The sequence below is a fragment of the Dermacentor andersoni genome, chromosome 1 (genome assembly GCF_023375885.2).
Source record: "Dermacentor andersoni chromosome 1, qqDerAnde1_hic_scaffold, whole genome shotgun sequence".
Lineage (NCBI taxonomy): Eukaryota > Metazoa > Arthropoda > Arachnida > Ixodida > Ixodidae > Dermacentor > Dermacentor andersoni.
The window spans coordinates 359,371,753-359,385,958 of NC_092814.1; the positions used below are offsets into that span (position 1 = coordinate 359,371,753).

At 42.7% G+C, this 14,206-nt stretch overlaps 1 protein-coding gene, 1 long non-coding RNA gene and 1 other non-coding gene across 7 annotated transcripts in view; 2 read left to right on the forward strand and 1 right to left on the reverse strand.

Annotated features, from left to right (window-relative positions):
- Nucleotides 1-4,009: 4,009 nt before the first annotated feature.
- The window catches only part of LOC129381180 (uncharacterized), a 39,623-nt gene continuing 29,426 nt past the window's right edge, over nt 4,010-14,206 (reverse strand). For 4 of the 5 annotated variants that reach the window (XM_072285851.1, XM_072285850.1, XM_055063826.2 and 1 more), the window contains 2 exons: nt 12,979-13,371; nt 4,010-4,789 (listed from right to left, as the gene is read on the reverse strand). In XM_072285851.1, coding sequence (XP_072141952.1) covers nt 4,380-4,789; nt 12,979-13,371 — 803 coding nt within the window. In that variant the 3' untranslated portion in view covers nt 4,010-4,379. The remainder of the gene's footprint in view (nt 4,790-12,978; nt 13,372-14,206) is intronic. The other variant, XM_072285852.1, reaches the window with a different exon arrangement.
- TRNAT-CGU (transfer RNA threonine (anticodon CGU)) lies at nt 6,772-6,844 on the forward strand. The gene has a single exon. It is a non-coding gene; the product is annotated as a tRNA-Thr (tRNA).
- Nucleotides 7,863-8,814, forward strand: LOC140215153 (uncharacterized). The gene is made up of 2 exons (XR_011892072.1): nt 7,863-8,230; nt 8,552-8,814. It is a non-coding gene; the product is annotated as an uncharacterized lncRNA (long non-coding RNA).

Below are 14,206 nucleotides of genomic sequence, written 5' to 3' on the forward strand. Positions count from 1 at the left end.
TACATTAAACAGAGGAAAATCCCAAAAGGTGTCAGAATTAAGGTTAGATGCGCACTCGGTTCTTTACCCTCCCGGCTATTATTGAAGTGGAATGCTGTCCTAGAAAGTGCATCGCTCTCTCTTATAAATATTCTCGAAGAACACTGCAAGGAATAACTTATGATAATTGCTGATCAACTCGACAGCAGAAATTTATCTGAACCGAAAAGAAAAGAACTTGGACAATTCGTCCAAACTAGGAAGGAAAAATTACTAGATAAATACCAGCACAAAGATATTAAAGCTGCAGATCCACCTAAAGAAACCAATGTAACCCCTGCAGCATGTAGCTCCACCGATAGTCCTACAGGCGAGCAACACTGCAGCAATGTAGTAGACATATCCCAGAGTCTAAGCCCCGAAGAAGTTAATCTCCTGAAACGTGTTCTAACGTTCTGTCCGACAAACCACACAGTAAATGAATACGAACTCCTCAAGGATATAACAGTTTTCAAGATGCCTGCGCACAGTAAACGAATACACGCACAGTAAACGAATACGAACTCGTCAAAGCTATAACAGTTTTCAAGATGCATGCGCATCAAGGAGTTCTTTTTCGATAGACCAGATGTAGGAAAACAAGATACGAGACTCTCTTAGACCACCTAGCACGTAGACACTGGAAACCGAACAGTGCCCAGACCTGGATTTATACATAAAGCTGATATGAAAGGAAATTCTAGAGTCAGTGCAGCATTGCTGGAAACTAAAAAATTTGTCCCCCGCTCAACACCAAATCCTTAAAGAGCTCGCGGAAAGGAATGATATTGTAATAAAACCAGCAGACAAAGGCGGCAGTATTCTAATCCGACTTACAGAAAAGTACAAGAATGAGGTCTCTAAACAACTGAGCAACCACACCCATTACAGAAAACTCAACTCTAACCCACCTTTAGATTACAGCAATACTGTGAAAAACACAATAGTGGAGCTCCTGTCCAGGGAACTAATCACACAATCTGAATATCGCTTCATGATGCCCAAGAACAAAAAAGCAGGCCGCTTTTATCTTCTTCCTAAAATACATAAAGTTCCGGTCGAAGAAATACTTACAGCAGAAATTCCAGGTCGGCCTATTGTGTCTAATAACAACACACCTACCGAGTCACTATCTAAATTCTTAAATCACCACCTGTCAAACATCCCCACCACCCTCCCATCTTTTGTTCAAAACGCCGCACTTCCTTCGAATTATCAATGGCACCAACGCCAACAAAATCCCTTCCGACTGCGCTATTCTAGTCACTGGATGTTTCTGCCCTTTACACCAACATACCCACGAGTGAAGGAATTGAAGCTGTTTCTAAATCCCTCGAATCAATCCCCAAGCGCACGCTCCTGAAGTTCGCCTGTCGCTCCTTGGGTTAGTTCTCATGCTCAACTATTTCGAATTCCGATTCTATTCACTACCAGCAAACTTTCGGCACTAGCATGGGTACACCATTCGCTCCCACGTATGCGAACATTTTCATGGGAAAGCTTGAAGCAGACCTGTTGAAATCCTACCCTTTAAAACCCCCACACATATCTTCGTTACATTGACAACGTATTTATAATATGGGAACATGGCACAAGCACGTTAACAGACTTAATTGGCCATTTCAATCGCTTTCACCCCAGTATTAAATTTACTGCTCCTAGTCACATCAACTTCCTGGACATGGCGGTCTACACAGAAAACTGAGAATGACACATTACCGGAAGCCTACGGATAGGCAGCAATATTTAGACTACAACAGTCATCACCCACGACACTGCAAGCAAGGCATTTTTGTCGGACAAGCGAAACGAATAAGAAGAATCTGCAGCAAAGACCACAATTATATCCACCACCTAAATGACCTTAAAACAATGCTAGCAGAAACGAACTATCCCCAAGTTGCTCTCGATAGAGCTTTTGATGCCGCGTCAAGATTGAAGAGACAGTCTGAATTGGTGAAGAAACAGTCCACACCAGAATCCGACAGACCGCTGGCCTTTATAACAAAATTCTAACGCACTCCTAAACATAAACATCCTACGAAAATACCACCCAATATTATCACGTAACGAGCGTCTGAGAAAAGCGTTCCCACGTGTACCTAGGGTTACCCATCGCTGCAACAGGAACTTTAAAGACATGTTAGTTCACGCAAAAGTCGGCCAACGGCATTCCCCCATAATAAAAGCATGTTGTTTCCCCAGGTGAAAAACCTGCAGGCGCCTTCAAAGTCGCATTAAAATTAAAAGCACCGCAAATAGTTATACAGTTGAAGTCAAATCTAGCTTTCTTTGTACAAGTTCGGATGTGATTTATATGCTTGAATGTTCCTTCTGTAAGAAACAATATATCGGTGAAACAGGACAATCAATGAACGTCAGATTAAATGGACATCGCGTGGACACACCTAAAAAGCTTCCCAAAGGCGTCGCCGAGCAGTTCAACCAATCAGGTCATAAGTTTGAGGAACTTAAACTACACGTTACAGTCAAATTTCCTTTCTGAATGAGAAAGAAAATACAGAGAATCATACCTTATCCATAAGTTCAAGATATTGCAACCAATAGGAATAAATGTTTCAAAGGGAGCTTTAGAATCTACTCGCTATGCTAAATTTCACGCTATAGAGACAACGTACTGCGCGAAAGATAAGGACTGCCAAGGTGACATACACAGCGCTGTTTCCAACAACATTTAATTGCGTTGCCACATCGTGTGTTTATATACAATAAAGGGCACGCGCAGAAAATGAAAGGCAGTCACATGGGGTGTTTTAACAGCAAGTCGCTGAACTAAGAGCATGGTCACCGGAAAAATAAAAAAATAAAAAAAAATGTTATGATTTCTATCTGTTTAGATACGTGACATGAAGGAAAAGAAATAGGAAGTTTGCATGCGTTTTCAATATACAGACGGCGTTGTCAATATACGGCATTGACCATCTTGGAGTTCGTTTGCGGTGCCGTATATTTACATCATTGACCCTCAAAGGGTTAAAATACCTTTAGGGCCCGTGGGGCATTACAGAATTGAGTGGGGACATAAAATACTACAAATGCAGATATTCTATGCTCTTGATCAAATGAAATTTTAATGTCCCTAGGAAGACCACAGAGTAGTTAAGGAAAATGAAATGTACGCTACAATTTTGTACAGCTTCACTGTCACGAGTGACACATTGAATTAATAGATCCCATACAGTTGACACTTGTTCCACTTTATAACAAGCAAAAACTTGCCGAGGGCAGTTTAGTTCAATATTAGCATTGTAACCAAGAGAGGTTAGCGTTAATGTGGCCAAACTATTCCTAAGCAGCCACTTCCTTGAAAACAGGATTGTCAGTTTTATACTTACAATAGCTTCTAGACTTGCAATAGCTTCTAGAAGGTTTATGAGAAATTCGCATTAATTTGCACTTTGTGGCATTTAGTTCAATTTTCCATGTGTTACACAAGGGAGTAATATTGTTAAAGGGCTCTTCGCCAGGCCACACAGCAAATTTTGCTTATATGTGGAAACAAGAATTGAAATTTCAATTTGGTTTATTAATAGCAGAGATACAAATATGAAGTGCCGCGAACTCATGATTTCGGGAGGCGAGTGCCACTGCCAACACAGGCACTCTTTCCACTTGCCCTGTCTAGCCTCCGCAAGCGAAATTCCTTCCCTGCGTTCTCCTATGGCACATATGTCACGGGCACTGCCTCCGCATTTTTCTGTCACATTTTTGCTCAGTGGTGCACTTCCGGTTTTCTCACTTTATGCGCTGTGCACGAGAACACCTGACTAGCGGTACAAGCCATTCCTCATCGGACACTGAGGTAGATGCAGGTGGATCACAGAGCATGATCGCACACAGGAACACGTTAAATTATATAGTTCCGTTCTCTGAGTGCACAACTGCACGACATGTGAACAAGCAGATGAAATGGAAGTACGTCTCTCTTCCTATGATCGAAGTAAAACAAAAAAACACGCAGACATTCGGTTAGTATATTTTATTATTTCTTAAAACTTTAGTTCGCCTGTTGAGATAACTGATGTTGCTTTAGTAATTCTCGAAGTCGCGTGTCACCACGAGTGATGTCACAGCACTGCAGTGAACATAAGTGCACTTGCGCGATGTACGTAGACTCTCCGGCTGGGAGCGTGTGGCACCCACAAGGAGCACAGCTGACGGCCGTTGGCTTGCCGACGGTCGTTGGCTGACGGCCGTTGGCTCTTTCCGTAGCACGTAGGGATGCAATACTTAGCAGACAATTGTTGGCGTGCATTCTATTCACCACGCTTGTCAGCTTAAAATGCCCAGACCTAGTGACAGGCATATTAAAGTTATACTGTAGTAGTGATGTTTCATTACTAGGAAAAATGACTCCGTGCTACACTGCCTTTTACAGAGTTGAATTGAAGAGTCAATACAATCAGGTAAATTATTTGTACTCTGGGCCAACATACCTTGTATGTGAAAGCTCTCAGGTTCTTATCTCGTATGTGCTTGTTCATGGCTTCCCGCCAGTTCTTGTCCACATGCCAAGCACACAACAGGCGGTGCTGAGGCTGCCCCATGACTTCCTGCCAAGCATTGTAGAAAGCAGGTGCATCGTCAGTCATGAAGGATTGAGCTGCTATTTGGCCTGTCTTGGACCCGATTGCCATGAAAAAAGTGAGCATGGCTTTCCGGTCTGTGCGGTTGGTGACACAGTATGCCACAGGAAATCCAGCACCAAATCCATCCACGCAGAGCACAGTTACAAGTTGAAAGTCAAACCCTGAAAGGTAAAGAAATAAAACGAAAGGTTTTGGTGGAGGTGTGCAAGGTAAAAATGCTTTAAATTTTCATATTTCACAGGTAATTCATAGGCAACATTACAGGCACTGTTAAGACCCAGTAAAATGAGACCAAGGGAGCTGGACTTGCTGTTCATGCAAGCAGCTACAGATGTAATGGAGACTGCACATAGCAAGGTGTCCTTTGTACAATCAGATAAGGTGGAGGTTTATACATACTTAAATAGGTAAACATATCGTCGTACATGTGCCGCTTCCTTGGCACAGCTGATAGCAAACTTCTTTGTTCCAGTCCCCCAATATTAAGACCCATTAATGTTCAAGTAGTTATGCTTTTCACCTATTAAATTTGTATAGGCAATTCCATACTAGATGGAAACTTGCATTTCACATGTTTAATTTTCTTGCTTTCATATAGAATATACACACAGTGGTGCCACTGGCACGGTTTTGGGGCAATATTTGGAGCAGTTTGGAGCTCTTTGTAGCAAATAAACGCAAACTGCTCGACATCTCCTGGGCTATTTCGAAAACATGCAAAATTGACAAGCATTATTCCAGAATGTATTTTATCGCAGTAAAAGAATGTTGCTATGCCTCAAAATACAAAAAAAAAGAGAAACCTAAATCTGAGTATCCCTTTCATTCAAATGAGTGCAACAAACCTGCTCACACAGCGCACTGTGGTTAGTTTATTACTGAGTGAAGCTGCTCAGACACTGCCTTTTACATCTTGTGAATCTTTTATTGACAGCTGCCAGTTAGCGATGTTTTGAGCAAGGCTAGATCTATCACCAGTCAGGAACACCTGGCTAGACTCGGTGTCATCAATGCTTTTCTACGCCAGGCTAACCTTCAGCCCTGGGTAACACTTGAGCATTGCTTTAGACATCAGGCGTTTTTCAATGGTCTTTTTCACTGTAAAGCTGAAGCCTCTGGTGAGCAACTAGCTCTGACCGATTTGGACTACTTCAAAGCACCTGCACTGGCCCATAAATTTAAGTATGACTGAAATTTTGGACACCTCAAAGCACGCTGTTCAGTAATTTGTATTCCACCTGCATGACTGCGTGCTCATTTGGCCACGGAGTTAAGCAGAAATATAAATATTTCAGGTTTAATACATTGCTGGAATCGCCGCAGCATGCTCATCGGCCATGTTGCCAGCACCTCCTTGGACAGAAACTAGCAAAACCAAGTTTGGCCCAAACAACAGGATAAGTGAACCCTGACAAGGCATTCGCAAGTCCCGCGATGTTGGTTCCACACATCTAGTGCTTCTTCATTCACGTGTTAGTGACATGCAGACTGTCGTCGTTCGCGCAGACATCGAGGGTGCAATGACTGTCGCTTAAGGAAAAAAAAAAAAAAGAGCCGTTGTTCAGCAGTGATAGTGCAATCGACTTCTAGGCTGCGTTTTTGTAGCTAAGCATTCTGCTCAATTCTATGCGCTGGCTTATATTATTGATAACACAGGCAGTGCGCTGCTCTTGCCACTGACGAAATGCAAAAAGGAGCAATATGTTCAATGGGTCTGGTTGGTTCATCTTAGGATAAAAACAAACGGCGCAACACAGGATGAGCGAGTACTCTGTGCTCTTTACTCGCTCGTCTTGTGTTGCACTGTTCCCTTTTTTATTCTAATGCAAAACGGAGTGGCACTGGAAAAGACATTTTTATTCTAATGCAAAACGGAGTGGCACTGGAAAAGACATTAAAAATTGTGGTCCTGTTATTTTGTCAGGGGTTGAAGATTCGGTGAACACATTTATGGTACTTTCATATTTCTATGGCACCACCATGACAGGCTGACCAGATCATAGGCAAGCATACACGCCTGCAGCAACATGTTGACCAACTTTGGCTTTGGAACCGCCACTAAGGTTTGTGGGTGGTGGCACTGGCTAACACTCCCAAGATACTAGGAAACGTAAATACCCAAGAATGGGGGTGGGAAAACGGAGCCGCGGTAGCTCAATTGGTAGAGCATCGCACACGTAATGCAAAGGTTGTGGGATCATTCCCCACCTGCGGCAAGTTGTCAGTTTCTGGCTAGCTTGCCGCACACTAGTTGTTTGTAACTATAAATAAATTAAAAGAAGTTTTATGTTCAGTTATAAATCGTGGTCTCCCATGGCAGACTCTCAATGCTCTAACACCTACACTACTGATGCAAGCTTGATAAGGTGGAATGAACTCGTGCAAGTGAGCACTTGAGATGCTTGGCACTGCAGGTGTGTTGCATAGCACAACAGTTCACTTATAACAAGCGAGTGCATGCGTCTTATAGCTTACAATGAAACAAGTTACCGAGGTGCTTTTGTCTCCAAAATTCACTGCACATCTCATCGTGATGAAGTTGCAGTCACTGAACGAGTTGAGGTGAAAATAGATGTTTTGGGACCCATATGGATTCCTTCATCACACTAAAGAAAGGAAATTTTTTTTATATGATCAAAGAACCCGCACGGGTCCTGAATTGTCTGTAATTTCCGCAATTTCTTCATGTTACCTGACCAGACGAACTTTCGTCGAATTCTAGATTACATCTCTCATTGTACTGTTACACTAAGGTACGTTGTAATACTGCATAAAATTACTGCTTAATTTGCACATCACATAGCAATGATTATAAAAATTCAGCATGTGCATCTTATAGCCGGCTATAAAGGAAAAAAGAAAGTTACACGGCTTTTACTAACACATTATGCCATGTTTTGCAAGCTGTTCCAACAATGAAATAGATTACTGCACAATGGTAGCCGCTTTTTTTAAGTTAGCTCCGCTGGAATACATCCGTGTTATGTGGCAAAGCATACGAATTTGGTTTCGTGTCTTGGTGAACAGTGCAAGCTATTTCCGGCCCAAATTTCTTTTTAAAGAGTTGCACCCATTCAACATCATCCTATTTTAAAGTTCAATGCAGGACGAAGGCACCTCCCTGCAATCTCCAATCATCATTGTCTTGCACTAGCTGATGCGAACTTGTGCTTTCAAATTTCATCACGCCACCTAGTTTTCTGTCTTCCTTGACGGAACTTTCCTTCCCTTGGCACCCATTCTACAACTCTAATGGTCCACTGGTTATCTACCCTACGCATTACACGGCCTGCCCAGCTTCATTTTTTACTCTTAATGTCTACTACAATATCGACCATCCCCGTTTGCTCTCCGATCCAGACCGCTGTCTTCCTGTCTCTTAACATTACCTCTAACATTTTTGATCGCATTGCTCTTTGTGCGGTCCTTAACGTATTCTCGAGATTCTTCGTTAACCTCCAAGCTTATGTGCCATACTGCATGCTTAGAAGAACGTGTCTACCAAGTTGACATTTTCAAATTCCCCGATTTTTCCAGGTTTTCGCCAAGTTTCACAGAACTTTATGTCAAGATGGGCTGACACCCGATGCTGTCACTTTCTGGTAAGCATGTTAAAAAAATAAAAAACAATTTAGTTTTTAATAATCCAGAACAGTAAAAACAATCCAGAACAGTAAGGAGTAGTGTTTATTTCATTCAAAATAGAAAACTGAATAGAGGTGTTTGTAAAATGCACAGATACTAAAATATCTTCGAAAAAAAACTGTGCCCTTTTACTCTGTGAAGGATGACCAGCGAAGCTGTGTATGTGGGCCCCTTAATGGTGAACTGCACCTCCGTCGCGGGTCAGCCTGGTATTGCACTACCTATGGGATTGGCCCATGTGTGGGGAGTGCTTAAAGTTTGCTTCATCTCCGCTGCAGGTTGGACTGGCATTTCACAACCTTTGGGATCAGCCTACATATGTGGAGTGCTTAATACCTGCTTCACTTCTGCCTCGGGTTGGCCCGGTATTGCACTATCTTCGGGATCGGCCCACCGTATGAAAAATTGTTGGTCTATGCGCGGATGCGATCTGCCAGATCCTAGCCATAGACAGCTTCGCTGTAAAAAAGTGGTCTAGCTCATGGCAAATAGAGTCGAACATTTTAAAATACGAATAAAAAGAGATGCATACAAAAGCAAATAGAGCTATTTGTATCAACTGATAGCAAGCTCATTGGTATTATGCCCGAACTTTGTCACAAGTGAGATTCTTTAAGCAGCTGGAAAGTCAACCTCAGCTGTCCTAACATACTCTCAGCCTGCGCATCATGCCTTAGTGTTGCGTTTCACTGCTTTAAGGAGTTTATTTTGGTTTGGATGTGGGTAACCTGCATCTCGGCGTCAGCCAACACTTTGCTTTTTGAGCTCAAGCTCCTTCAAAGAGGCGGCGGCACAGTTCCTTTCCTGATCATTCCTCAATGCAATGGTCCTTCCTATTCTTGTCCTCGTTCCACTGCGTGTTCGCCCCATGGACCATTTGAAGCATCCTTTTGGTCAGTTGTACAGCCCGATTATTCAGACTCCCTAGAGGTCGCTACAACGTCCGAAAGAAAAAAAATGAATGCACGTCTTTTACTGCCCTTAAGGGCCCAAATCGTTACAGGCACGCCCGAAAAAGCTCTGAAGGCCTGCCAGTACACTTATTAGGCAATAGGTGCTTGTACTGTGAGAGGAGACTGCAAGTGCACGCACATATAATTATGGAATATGTACTGTGTCCCATACACTTCACCGCGTAGCATCACTGTGCTGAGGCAAAGCTGCCTTTCGAGGACCAGCAATATGCAACGCACTGTGCTTTATGAGGATTGCAGAGGCAGAGTGGGTACCATTGCTGACTGCGGTGAATTCTTTCAATGAAAAAGACGGCCCCGAATGGAAAGAACCGTAATAGCGTACCTAGGCCTAGCATTCCCGCCGTGGTGATTACAGAGGCCAGTGGGTCTGCGTGTGAGAGTGCCAGTTTGAGGTGGTGAGACAACATGGCGGTGTTGGCTTTGATTAATGCCATTTCAAATCTGCAGTTGCAGCACATTCAGAGTGCGGATCAATGGTGAATATCTCTGCAACAGTGGGGACAAATTACTAGTGATTGAGGACCTTAACCAAAAAAGTTTAGAGTGGGTTTGAAGATTAATATGCAGAAGACAATGTTCCGAGAATCCACCATCGCCAGTCAGCCTCTAGAGTCTGTACAGGAGTAATTTTACCTAGGTCAGTTGCTCGCAAGGGACCCTGATCATTAAAGGAAATTTACTTAATAAAAATGGGTTGGAATACATATGGCAGGCATTACCAAATCATGACTGTCATTGAAAACCACTGTCATTGTCAAACCACTGTCAAACCACTGTCATTGAAAAGTGTACAACTATTGCATTCTACTAGTGCTAACATACGAGGCACACATCAGAACCGGGTAAATACTGTAATTAAACATTGTGATATATGGTTTTTGCTTGAGAAGCAAGAACCACGTATGTATATATATATATATATATATATATATATATAGTCCTGAGGTGGCTGAGCAGGCGGCCATCAGACTTGCACTCCTAGAAGACAATACAAGTTTGGTATACTGCGACTCCAGGAGGGCAATTCTGTCCTTCGGAACAGGGAGCATATCCCCGACTGTCGGCAGAATACTTGGTATTCATCACCTCACCCCACACTACGTCAATTGGTTCCCGGCACACATGGGACCATTGGAGGGGCCACTCTCTAACCTCAACGAGACAGCACACGAGACCCAACTCACCATGCGAGTTCGGACTCGCTCTCGGCAGGTTGGGCAAGCGAGTGCGATCCCCTTGTCACTTACAACAATCTCACCCAGCATTATAAGTTAGTCAAAAGAACCATGCCGCTACTGCACAAAGCACTCAATAAAGCACAAGAAGTCACGTACAGGTGGCTTCAGACAGGCAACTACCCATGCCCGGCCTTCCTGCATAAAATCTTTTCGGATGCGCACCCTCGCAATGTGTGTCGCTACTGTAAGGATATAGCTAGCCTTGATCACATGCTCTGGGCTTGCCCCCTGGCGCCGGGACCACCAAGGGAAAGTGGGACCGAGCTCTACACAGCTCGGACCTTGAAGCACAGCTCTGGGCTGTCCATCTGGCCTGGGACGCAGCGGAGGGGCATGGCCTCTCTGTCCCGATGTGGGAGCGGCCCGCTGCACACTAATTGCGCGTACCGACGGACCTCAAGAAAGTTATTCATCCATCCATCTATCAAAGCAGTTGAAAACATGCTGCAGGGAACAGCTAAAACACTATGCATTTCTCATTATAGTGCTATTATGTGTGCGTGAGTTTAATAAATCAAATTCAGATGCTAACTTCACAAAAATCTTAAAAGCACACAGCACTCTACTTAAAAGGAATCTGAGCATTTGGCCACTGTTGTGTCACTAATGTGCACTGTCCTAGCCGTCTTCATTACCAAGCAGAAATACACTTAACAACTATTTTTTGGGCATGCACGAGAATTCGGGTATCTTTGAAACACCACCACGTACCCCATAGAGGCAATTAATTATAAGGACAGCTGAAATTTCGGATGCTGAAATGCTTTGCCATCAAAGTGCGGAAGGCACAACCATTGTCGGAAGTGTTGCATAATGCCGGTTTTCAAACGCCAACTTTTCCACAATATAGCTTGCTACAGGAAGAAGTGTATGGAATGTATCGTGGTGAAGCATACCAGCAGTGGAAAGGGCCACTGTAACATGGCATGATATACATTTCTTTATTTACACACATACATACTCTCTCCTGTTACAGCACAAGCACCAAGAAGCCTAATAACTGTTTCGGTTTACAAAATTAAGAAAAATTAAGTTACGGGGTTTTACGTGCCAAAACCACTTTCCGATTATAAGGCATGCCGTAGTATGGGACTCCGGAAATTTCGACCAACTGGGGTTCTTTAACGAGCACCTAAATCTAAGTACATGGGTGCTTTTGCCTTTTGCCCCCATCGAAATGCAGTGGCCATGGCAAAGATCTGACCCTGCGACCTCATGCTCAGCAGCCCAACACCACAGCCACTAAGCAACTAGGACAGGTACAAAAGTAAGTTCCCCGCCTACCCAAATAAAAATGTTTGCAACAATACAAGCTTAATGGGTCCCTGTTGGCTTTGTGTCTTGCTTGACTCTTGAGCAGCACTTACTGACTGCACAGTCATAACAAGCTCTACCAAATGGCTACAGACTACTTCTGTAGTACTTCAAATGTCCCAAAAAGACTTTTGGAACACGGAGTAGAAAAAAGATTTTCTGCTCCTAAACTGCTCCAGAATGACAACTTTCTGCTTGAAATCCTAAACTGTCTTGACCACCACTGAGGGGTTGATCTTCAACATCACTTATATACTGAAGATAAAATCTCGAGTAACACTGGATGTCTAAACATTTTGAAATGGTTTCACAGGTTCTAATTTAACACTTCTTATATTATGCACTGTTGAAAGCATAACAGTGCATAATGATTTCGGTATCAATTTCAGTAACATATTTTGGTATTCTACAGTTGATTTGGAGGATTATGTGACATCACTGGTCTGCAATCATAGAAGTTTAGAGATAAAAAATTGGGGGCAAGAATGCAGACGTTTTACACATTGTCGTTGCACAGAACGAAACCTGTGCAACTTGCTATAAAACTGAGTTATATAGTATTTGAAATTACCATAAAAAAGTATGTAAACAGCTGGGGTTTCATAGTTCTAGGTTCTTGTTGTGTTAGACTAGCACCTCCCTTTAAATGGCAGTAAAAGGCATGTATAAATTTTTTTTTTTTGGACTGCCTGATTTTTTAAATGTTTTGTTTTCGCAGTTCTCGGGGAACCACCCCCCACCCCCAAGAAAAAGCACCTTTGACTAGCAGTAATCAGTGGTTCGCCTAATTGCCCAACAGCCTTGACAGCTGTATCTCTGATAGAAGGCACTAATACACAGTGCAATGCACTGTTTCTGCACTCTAGACAAATGTGATAAGAGATGTATTATGTGACCTATTATAACTGCGTGGTGACAATACAGACAGGATATGCAGGGCATGCAGCGATGAGGACAGTAGCAATGGAATGATATCACCAGTGTACAGAGCACCGAATTCATTCTTGCTCTGTTTACTGATAACTGAGAACTGCATGAAATAAAAAAAATGCGAGAAAAATTAAGAGAAAAATCATAAGTGTGAAGGAATACTACTCATATCTATTGCAATTATTCTAAAACAGCATTCCCCCTTTTTTGCTTTTATTATTAATGCATTTATATAGTACTGCTCACCTGCTGTTCCATGTGTTCCATCGACACATACACGATCAGTTCCAAGCCTCTTAAAAAGCTCCTGTTGTGGTGTGGTCATGATGACAAGCATGAAATCTCTGTCATCCAAAAGGTCCTCATTTTTTCTCTCAAAAATGTCACTCTTGTCAGGTTGTCCTTGGTGTTTAAAGAAGAGCACTGGGTTTTCCTTTTCACCATGCATCCTCTCAACCCAGAGTTGCACGCTGACATAGTCATCATCATGCAGCCGCTCGGTCTTCGAGACTCTGGCATCCCTCATTATATTGCGGAGATCCTGCTTGCTCAGCAGGTTAATGCGGTGGAACGTCTCATCCACGTTGGACCGCACATTATCCAACACTGCGTCCATCGACACGCCTCCTCGCAGCTTTTCTTGAGAGAGTAAAGAGAAAGTGTATATCAGTTCAAGCATAAGTAATATTACCGAGCACGCAAGGAAGTGAAATGGGCACTGATGAACATTTTTAATATCATTATTTAGAATTCCTTTAATTGAATAACGAGTTACACAGACTTACAAAAACCTTTTGCAATGGTGCGTGTTAAATAGTTCAAGCTGACGCATTTTTTGTTCTATTTAGGTCAGCTCTTTGCAAGGACATGGTGCTATGCAGCCTTCAGCTGCTGAAGAGGCAAGATTACATTTCTGAATTACACTACACGATTACATGATTACATATTTAAGTTTCAAGGTTTGGTGTCATTGATAAACAGTCATAGGGATTATCTGCTCCAGTGTTACGAGGTACGTAAATGAAGAAATTTAGTGGCTATGGTGTGGGGCTGCTGAGCATGAGGTCGCGGGATTGAATCCTGGCTATGGTGGCTGCATTTCGATGGGGGCGAAATGTGAAAACACCCGTGTACTTAAATTTATGTGCACGTTAAAGATCCCCAGGTGGTCGAAATTTCCGGATTCCTCCACTATGGCGTTCCTCATAATCAGAAAGTGGTTTTGGCACGTAAAACTCCATAATTTAAAGTGAAGAAATTTATTGTGTTAACAAAGTTTACAGCTAGGCTGCCAATTTCATCCTTCACTGTTGGTAACCTTGTTCAAACAAAAGACATTACTGAACCATTGTGAAAACATTGCACTGGACTGGACATGTGAAGATTGTGGTTCCGATCCTATCCAGGGCAAAAATGTCTTCCACCTTTATTTCCTTTGCTAAATATTGCCATTATTTACAATTTCTATCCTTCA